This window comes from Monopterus albus, unplaced genomic scaffold (genome assembly GCF_001952655.1).
Source record: "Monopterus albus unplaced genomic scaffold, M_albus_1.0 scaffold292.1, whole genome shotgun sequence".
In the NCBI taxonomy this organism is placed as follows: Eukaryota; Metazoa; Chordata; class Actinopteri; order Synbranchiformes; family Synbranchidae; genus Monopterus; species Monopterus albus.
The window spans coordinates 1,253,290-1,263,447 of NW_018128172.1; the positions used below are offsets into that span (position 1 = coordinate 1,253,290).

Consider the following 10,158-nt stretch of genomic DNA (forward strand, 5'->3'; position numbering starts at 1 on the left):
GCCAAAATGAGCTTTCTCCGCAGGGCGGCCGGGCGCACCCTTAGAGATAGGGTGAGGAGCTCGGTCACCCGGGAGGAGCTCAGAGTAGAACCGCTGCTCCTCCACATCGAGAGGAGCCAGCTGAGGTGGCTCGGGCATCTGTTTCGGATGCCTTCTGGGTGCCTTCCTAGGGAGGTGTTCCAGGCATGTCCCACCGTGAGGAGGCCCCAGGGAAGACCCAGGACACGCTGGAGGGACTATGTCTCTCGGCTGGCAGACAGTGTAGAGATTTTACTCCGAGCTGAGGATGAATCCAGACTCCCTGTTAATTTAGTATAATTTCACAATATTTATGATTTACAAACACCTTATCTATGGTTATTGACTTCATAATGTCTTTTTCACTTATCTACCATAAGAGCAAACTCAGCAAAGGCCTGAAACCAAGGCAATGAATTATTAGTGTGTCAGAAATATGAACTTCAGGGTCGACATTAAATAGCAATGACAATAAATCATAAACTACAGCAGCATCTCTGATGTGTGGGAGAGCGGAAGCAAGTTCTCCAGCCTGACATCACCAGGGTTCTGAGGTTAAATTCGCAAGCAGGTGGCCAAGTGAAAAAGCCTGGACCAGACTCCATTATTCTTAAGCCTGACCAAAGCAGGCCAAGCCACGCCATCTGTTTCCATAACCTGTTGTGGTAATGTGACATACCAGAAGACTGAGGCTTTGTGATGTCTCTCAAGTACATCAGTTTTGAGTTCATCGCTGTGGGACAATAAGCTCATGCTTCCTAAATGTCAGTTTTGCGGCAGCTAAGAAAAACAGTGTGATGATTTGGTTTCAGAGTGTAAAGGTTTGGAGTCTCTCAGCTGTCAGGGGACAGTATGTGACCACGCAGCAAACCTGGAGTCACATGGTTTTCACATAGCAGTAACAGCACCGCATGGGTTTGCTGGGTGTATTATTTCACTTGCAGCATTATGACAAGCCGAGCTGAAACATGAGAGGAAGGACTTGTCACATGATTACTGAGTGTCTGTCTTTGTGTCTGCCCAGCCTGCCACTGTAACCTGCACGCCCGCCGCTGCCGCTTCAACATGGAGCTGTACAAGCTGTCCGGCCGGAGAAGCGGTGGCGTCTGCCTCAACTGTCGTCACAACACAGCAGGACGCCACTGTCACTACTGCAAGGAGGGCTACTACAGGGACATGACCAAGTCCATCTCTCACCGCAGAGCCTGCAAAGGTTGGATGCCAAATCATCATACTCATTCTCCAACATGATCATACAGTTGAACCAAGAGCCCTCTGTGACTGGCTGAACAAGAACTGAACATTATTATCATCCATAGAAAGCATATTCACATACACAAGTATAAACAAACTACTAGAACAATGCAATACACTGGTCCACAAACACCAGTTGTGTTTGTGGACCAGTGTTTCATAAAAATGTAGTTGTGCTGCACCAAGCTGAGCGCAGTGCAAGGTTGCATGCACCGTCCCTGCACTGAAGTTAGAAAAAGTTTGGTTTCAAAGCTCTGAGAACGTTTCACGGAATGGCGGGCCATTGTCGTTGCACATGTGGTCCGCCTTGGCAGGTAGTACCAGAGGCGAAACAAAAGGGATATGGGCTCTGTGTAGAAAGGATGAGCAGGCAGTCCAGAACCAAGTGTTACGTTTTGATGATTACTCATGACATTTGCACACATAGCAAGAAATATTCTAACCAATTTTGCATGAAGCGAAAAAAATGCTTGAGGAGCCAACAAAGCTACATCCACACTTATCTCTGGCACAAACTTTATGTCATAGTTAGTTGACATAGAGCGACGTCGCAGCGCTACTCTGCTGCGAAATGCTGGCTTGCTGTTTGAATTCACATGCTGGCTAGCGATTTTGCCGCCCTTAGCTTGAACTCTAAGAACAGCACAAGGGCAGGATATTGGCGACCCTTTGGAGCAGCAGTACCGCGGGTTCTCAGGGTAAAACCAACTAGTGTGTGTGAAGAACTTATAGATCTAACACCTTTTTCTCCACCCAGGGTTGAACTAAAGTTTTACACACATATTCTTCTTTGTGCTCTGTTTCACACTTCAGGTATTAAGGGATTTTTTTTTCATTTAAAGAAAAGCACCCAGCTGTCTTGGTGTCAGTGAAGTGACCCGTGCAGCTCCCAAGATATTCTAGCTCCTCTGTGGATCCCAGACAAGACAAGCATAACAAACAGAACAGAGGTGTGAGCTGATCCACGAGCACAGCAGTGGAAACAACTCGCTAATCGTTCCTCTCCCCTATTCATACTCACCACATACATGCACCAACACACACCCACACACACCCAGGTGTGAGCACACACATCAGTTTTGAGACCAGGCTGCCAAGGATTAATGTGTAGGCAGACAAAAGCTGAGCTTCTCCTGTCTCGAAGATCCTCTGGGGGTGAAGACAGTCTCTGAAACCCTGAGCAAACAGACTGCTGTCTCTTTGTCCAAACACTCACCGGCACAATGTCCCAAAGGCGCACAGAACACTTGGACATATCGCTGCTTGTCTCTGGCTACGTTCATGTCTGAGATGATGCTTTTGACTTGTTAAAAAGCACCCAGCTTGGTAGTAAGTTTATTAGGAACTGAGTCAGTTTAACCCAACTGCGCTGCAGTAAATCCTCCTTCATGAAGATGATGATGTTCAGTCTGTGCTCATGGTTCATCCGTGTGGTCACTGCGGAGGCTGCAGTTAGTGCTGCTGTTCAACTGTGCTGTGTTATACCGAGAGATGTTTCAGTTGTTTAGCTTAGCCTCATTTAGCGCACGTTAAAAGAGAAAAGGAGCAAATGCAAAAATTGATCTTGAGATTTCAAGAATCAATAATCAAACTGGTCAAAAATAAATTGCAATTAATCAAAAAATCAATATTTATCCAGCCCTGTTCTGCATCCTGAATGACATTACATTTCCATCCTGCTTCTTTTCCACACAATGACAAATCAGTGACTTCTAGAAGCTGTACATACACACATCTTTCAGCCACATGGCTACTTAAACACAGGAGCAGCAACATATTTCCTACTACATGCCACAGCAAACCTCCCCTCTTATTTCACTCCGACTGAGGAACAGGGCCTACAGAAGTGTTTTCTATCAGAGATCAGTGTCGAACAGAGCGCTGGGATTGATTTTCTGCATGTGTTGTGCTGAACACAAGCTTGAGAGATCATCTGCACTTAGCTCAGAAATGACAAATGGGTCTTTGCAGCACTGTGTTACTCTGCCAGCCTAAACATTTTCACAAGCTTTATTTGGGGAATAGTGGAGTTCAGGGGGATGGAGCTGGGAGCAGGTTAGTGTAACAGAGGTTCTCACTTTGCCTAATGAAGGAGAAACATCCATATATCTTTGCAAAGTCTCTCCAAACAGCTGGATCAGTAACCTGAACACTCCCCCTCACCCCGTCTGTCCACATAGCCAGCTCAGTGCTCTGGGATCAAACCCAAACAGTCTGATTGCTGCCTTTCTCCTCAGGTGACAAAAACAGGGCGCTGTGGCATCGGTTACAGACAGCTATATTTATTGTTCAAATCAGCCAACCATCCCGCTCTGCTGTTGTTGGACAGGAAACACTGCGCTGTGCCAACACAGCCAGGAGGAAGTCTGCTTTCATTCCCCATTCCTTCAACCCCCTCCCTGCCTAACACCCCACATCTCAACAAGATATCCTCTCTGTTATTTGCTTAAAAGTTGGAGGCTCAGTGAAAAAATACTGCTCTCCTGCACTAAACAGCGCCTCCATCTCCAGTGGCAGTGTGGAATACCTCATGCTTTTTCACCAGATTAACAACTTCACCCCTCATCGAGCAAAGTGTAAACATGGCTCTGGGAGAACCCCAGCGCACGCCCTTTCCCCCTTCTCCTCATACGTTTGGCCTTTAACTCGGCACAGTGAGGCCACAGAGACGAAGCAGGTACGCGGTTCACTGAGCTGCACTCCGCCAAGCACCTGCGCAGCCATTCCGTAGGTCCCCAGGTTAACTGGTGCTTCCAGCGTGAAGCACCCCCTGTTAAGACAGTAGGGCTGAGGTTGTGCCTGTCATTTATTACCTTGACAATGATAATAACCGAACATCCGTACATGGCAACTGCTTCTAAATTCATAGAATCACTTGACAACACCCTGAAGGTATTTCCCAAATCCTCATAAAGCATTCTATCTGACCGGATTAAAAATAATCCAGACAGGAAAGGACATCACCTCTCTTGCTTTGAAGAAAGTCGAGAGTAGCCCTGCCAGCAGTCAGCTATTATTTACACAGTTGGACGTGCTCGGTGAAACCAATAGTATTCATGAGTGTTTTAGTGTTTGTTTGTTTTTTAAGGAAAAAAGGAACATGATAATTATATCGCTGCATAAAATTATAGACAACTAGACAAATGATGGAAAATCTTTTCCACCTTTTCCACAATAAACAGTTAGACAAATGATGGAAAATCTTTTCCACAATAAACAGCTTCCACAGAGAGACCACATCATTTCCTGTCACCATCTTGAGTAGAGCAGGTCATACCTGAGAAACCTGTATTTTCCCTGGACTGGATTACTTTAAAACCCAGACAGTGTATGAGGATTCAGGAAATATGTGTGTAGAAACGGTCGCCATGTATGGATCGCCATGGTTACTGTGATAACACATGTTGGTAGGAACAGACAGACATAAAACATCTTTCTATGATGTCACCGTTGATATTGTACATTAGCTGCTTCATGTGAGGACTGTTTTTGTTGCATTTGTAGTTTCCAATGAAAAACACAGCGGTGTTTAAACCTCAGAGGAAACGAACCGAATCCCTAAAAAGTTCACCATTTGATTTAATTTCAACAAATACACTTGGCTGAAGTTTTATGATACAAATCGAGTTGAACAAAAACAAAGGCCTCACGCTCAGGAAACTTCATAAATTCCAACTAAAAACAACTCTAGTGGACCACTTCAAGCAAATTTCAGATGACTCTACTGCTAACACATGCAGGGCTGATGGGGAGGCTTCCACTTCAAACACTGGCTTTATGGTGAACACACACACACACACACTCACACACACACAGAACAAATTTCTCACATTTATAGTGTGATCCTCTCAGCCAACAGCTTCAACAGACTTTGAAGTGCATTCCCCTCGTCCATTAATGGGAAACTGTTCAGGCAGTATTTGCAGGGAACTCTTTGCCAAACAGCTTTACACTGGAAATTCAATCTGAAGCGCACACAGTGCGGCTGATCACAGTGCTGCAGAGGACACAAGGCCGGTTCTCGAGGTACTCAAAGTACACAACACATACCCACATGTACTTTGTAATCCAACCGATACTGCACAAAAACAGGGAAATACTACAGTTGGTCAAGGTATTTAATCTTCTGCGGGAATTTCAGACTCGGCCTGTAATGAAGAATTTTAATGGGAGGAGGGAAGCAGAGTAATTTGATTGGTTTTATGCTGGTGCAAGGCCAAGTTCCCCATCTGTGATAGTCTGGAAGCAAAACACAGCCTGCTCAAAGGTGAATGATTTCTCACTAAGATTACTTTTTACTCTATGGATCATGTAGGGTCAGCAGAGGTCAGGCCAGACACATATAGTAGTGTAGTCATTTAGAAACTGTGCTGTATTGCAGCTGGTTCTGTAAACCACCCACCTTGTTTACTTGGGTACACTCCAGTTTGATATTCTTTTTCTTTTTCTCCTTTTCTTCTATAGCATGTGACTGCCATCCAGTTGGAGCAGCGGGGAAAACGTGTAACCAGACAACAGGCCAATGCCCCTGCAAAGACGGAGTGACGGGGATCACCTGTAACCGCTGTGCAAAGGGCTACCAGCAGAGCCGCTCGCCCATCGCTCCCTGCATCAGTACGGCCTCCTTCTGCCTCCTTCTCACACAGTTAACAGCCACATTCATGTATCCATTGGATATACTGTACCCACTTATCCTGTGAGGGACTATGGGATATGGGGTGGGAGGCAGGGTACACCCTGAACAGGTTGCCAGTCTCTCACGAGGCCCAAGTTACTCGTTACAAAATGTAATGGCATTTTTTTCCCTAACACAAATTTAAAAGGTTAAATTTCGGTACTAATGATGCATCTGCAAAAGTAATGCGCCACATTACCTTTGTTACTCATTGCCTCTATTTAACTGCTAGCTTAGCACACAGCTCTGCAGAAGTCACGCCCTCCAGTTCTAACAAAGAGGTGACACCTGAACGTACATACGTTAAATTGTTTAAGTAACACCCATCTGGAACTAGTTGCATTTCTCCTCTCTGAGGGGTGACTGGTTCAGTGGGTAGAGCAGTTGGAGGTTTGAATCTCGGTGCCGGCAGTCCACATGTCGAAGTGTCCTTGGGCAAGACATTGAACCCCCCCGATGGTTAGAGCCATCGGTGTGAGTTGGCGCCACAGATGGCTGCCTCGGTTCTGTACCAGAAACAAATTCACTGTATGTAACAAACTTGGTCAAATAAAGGTGATTATCCTTATTATTATCCTTGTGAGGAGAAACCTCCCAAACCTTCTCAAAGTTGAACTTGACACAAAAAAAAATCTGTGGAGATTTACTTCACCCCTACAAGTGTTCCCACTCACTTTATTGAAAGGATCTCATCACAGATTTTAAATCCTGTTGCGACCAGGCTTTCCTGCAGTCCGAGGTTTGATACAAATCACAATCCTGTCCTACCTCAGGACAAGCGCGGAAAAGGAGAAGACATGCTTCTCTATGAATTCATGGCTTATTGTCTTATGTTTATACCCATGTTCCATTATTTTGGATAGCTATTTAGCTGTTTAAAGCGGAGCCCAGATAAACACAACATTACGGCTCACCTAACATGGCCTTGTGTGCCTTCAACAGTCCGTCTCACAATAAATCCCCAGAACGAGTCCAAGGGAATGACGGCTGATATGTTTATTGGCTGTATCTGCTGCCTGCAGATTCCAGGCCCTCGGCTATAAACGCCAAAGGCTCACAGACACAGAGATGGTAGCTGCTTTAGCTAGGAGCCCCCAGTAGCTCGCTGGCATGAAAAGATAAGATAACAGCCATGTGTACACACCTACAATTGTCCAGCATGTTACTGAGGGTGATGTTTCTGATAAAGTCTTGTGTGGAAATCGGACTCTGTGGACCAGAAATCAGAGTGAGATGTTTGGCCTCAATCTACAGGCATAATTTAAATCTGTGAACCTGCTGGAACAATGTTTCTTTAATTTTGCTGGGACGGTAACAAACGTGGTGTAGAAGATGGATGACAGGGCTTTTTAAGGGCAGAATATGTTTGGTTTCTCCTTCATCTTTGGGGTAATGTGTAATATTAAACTTGTGAATTATTTAACATCCGGCCAGCTCTGACTTTAACAAGCCCGGCAGCCTCAGCTCCGTGCACCCACAACATACCACAGTCAGGAGGGAGCGGGACATGAGGCCCTTTTATATCACTCCACATTTTTCTGCACATCTGTTGTCTCAAAATCAGCGGTTGGTAATATCCAATTGAATCCATCCCTGCGTATATTTCACACAAAATGGAAAATGAGCCATCACATGCGATAATTTATATCCTGTATTCACTGTAAAATGAAAAGTGAACTGTGTGTGTACTTCTCTGTGTCACAGAGATCCCAGCTGCATCTCCGACAGCGGCTTACAGCAGCTACGAGGAGCCGTCAGGTGAGTAACACAACACGTCGGCTTCACAGCAATAAAACAACACAAGTCATCCCTTAAATAAAGTCATACTGCTTAGCGACACATTGTTCTCAGGTCGCTGTCTCCTGTGCTGCTCTGGTAGTGTATTTTACTGTATGGGCTGGTTCATATTATTAAATGTGGACCTCTGTGCATGCTTTTCCATCCATTCATCATCTCCCTCCTCAACTAAACACGCGTCAGTGAGGTCTGACTGCCGCTGATGTCAACCCCAGATATTTTGCCAGTGCTCCCTGTGGCCTCGTTGCCTGTATTCCCAGCCTGCCCAGCAGCCTCCCCGGGGTTTCTGCCCTAATCTGATTACACGCTTCATTTGCACCCGTTTGTATTTCAATCAGGGCTGCTGCGCCGGCACTGAAGCCCTGCCTGACTCTATTGTAACATGCTGGACTGCAGACATTAGACCATGTGCCACAGCACTGTTTACCCTCATGTTTAAAGTCACTTTCAGCATCTGTCCTTTAAACTACATTGACTGTTCATAAAGGTTAATGACCAGGAGCGAGCAGGCTGTTTAACTATCAGAATCAGCTTGGTTACTGGTCAGCTATGTTTGTGCATAGGGGGGATTCCACTCTGGTTTCTGCTGGTTCTTACACACAGAACAAGAACCGTGTTCAGGAGGAAAAACAAGGACGACAAGTATATTCAGAACAAGAACCGTGTTCAGGAGGAAACACGTGCACAGCAAAAACAAGGACGACAGTATATGAAGTATATTTTGGTGGTGATATTTTTGTACTTTTACTTTAGTAACATTGTGAATGCAGGACTTCTCCTTTTAACAGAGTATTTTTACACTGTGGTACTTCTACTTTTACTTAAGTAAGCGATCTGTGTACTCCTTCCACCACTGCATGTATACAACATATATACAGCGCGTTTACATTTCTATTTGATCAGTGATGGATCATATATGTCAGTTTAACACTGTGTCAGCACAGAGGATGTGTGGTTCTGATGACTCTTTACTAAACTGTGGTGTAGGAATCAGTTGCTACCGGCTCGTATGAATGGACGGAGTCACTTCTGAGCATCAATCAGTGTGTGACGAGAGCGGCGCCACCGGCTTCACTCAGCTTTGTTGCGAGTCCCACTTCCTACAACGAGTGCCGAGGCTGTGAGGAGTTTGGATTCCTGTCAGAAACTCCACACAGACACCACCCTCCAAATTAGGAGCAGTGTGGTCCCCAGAGCCCCTGCAGAATGAACGTGGCACTGCTGCAGGGACCCACAAAGGGGGCGTTTGTCCTCGCAGCAGGACATGGACCTTAATGGGAGCTGCTGGGTGTAATGGCCCACTGCAGCGACTGCGCTAAGGGGCTAATGGGCAACGTCAGCTATCAAAGAGAGGTATGATGAAGGCCCCCAGGGGCCGACGGGAGATAAAGAGGCCCCCCGCCCTCCCCACTTCATTTACATGGAAATCAGGCATGCTCGATATGGACTTGTCAAATTCATTTACTTTGGGATTTCCTCTTTTCTTACGTCCCCTTCCACCCCAGAAAGCAGCCAGGCATTCCACCAGAAATGCTTTCTCTACATACATGAATTTGATCCTCATCCCAAACCACAGTTTTTTTTTTTTTTTTTGGAGAGGGAGGAGAGGGGCGTTTTTTTCTTCCTCCATCATTACCCAGGCAACCTCATTCACATGGAGAATAATGGGGAAGAAAGGGGAAGACTGGACAGAGGGCTGGAAGAAATAATGAAGTTTGTCCATATTCAGGCAAGCTGAAAGGTCCCCTCTCTCTCAACTGCCCCCCTCCTTTCTCTTCAGACTGCCCAGCTCAACTTTCCCACCCCCCCTGAAAAGAGCACAAGGCTTACGGAGTGGGAGGGGGGCAACACTCAGAGATGATCTGGTTCCAATTTGTGTCAGTCAGTGGAAAGTGGAGGGAACAAATGATTTCAATTTTCATTTTGGCCTCTGGTCCCACCACCAGCTCCTTCATTACAAAAGGTAACAGGCCTAGCGACAGCGCGACACCACCTGCCACCAACAGAGCCCTTTGGCATGCTGACCCAGCCGCAAGAGGGATATTGCTGAGACATTAATCATAAGTCTGTGGACTTCCCTCTCAAGGGGCCATAGAACATTTAGCCTCTGCCAGTGCTGGAGTGCTCACTTCCTCACTTCATGTGGATGAAATGCTGCTAACGGTCCCTGCTGATATTTGGCTGGTCACTAGCTAATTTCCCCAGTGACCTTCTTTTGTGCAGGGGTGACCTCCATAGCCCCCACTGCCTGCCAGGACACTGATGGGTCTGGGAGGCTGGAGTGGAAGAGTTGGGAGCAGTGTTTTGATGGACACAGGAGGATCTGTATAAGCTTTAAGCCATTTCACAGTGGCACCTTAAAGCATCTTTAAGACTCTGGGGGGGGGGGCACAAACTGTGGGATGCAATAGTGC

The 10,158-nt window shown here is 46.1% G+C and overlaps 2 protein-coding genes across 9 annotated transcripts in view; one reads left to right on the forward strand and one right to left on the reverse strand.

Moving 5' to 3' along the window:
- The window catches only part of LOC109973481 (phosphoinositide 3-kinase regulatory subunit 5-like), an 80,935-nt gene that overhangs the window by 50,830 nt on the left and 19,947 nt on the right, over positions 1-10,158 (reverse strand). The gene's annotated exons all lie outside the window — the stretch shown is intronic.
- Positions 1-10,158, forward strand: part of ntn1b (netrin 1b) — a 54,962-nt gene that overhangs the window by 37,198 nt on the left and 7,606 nt on the right. For both annotated transcript variants that reach the window (XM_020623121.1, XM_020623120.1), the window contains exons 3-5: positions 1,043-1,231; positions 5,737-5,886; positions 7,652-7,705. In XM_020623121.1, the coding sequence (XP_020478777.1) occupies positions 1,043-1,231; positions 5,737-5,886; positions 7,652-7,705 (393 nt within the window). The remainder of the gene's footprint in view (positions 1-1,042; positions 1,232-5,736; positions 5,887-7,651; positions 7,706-10,158) is intronic.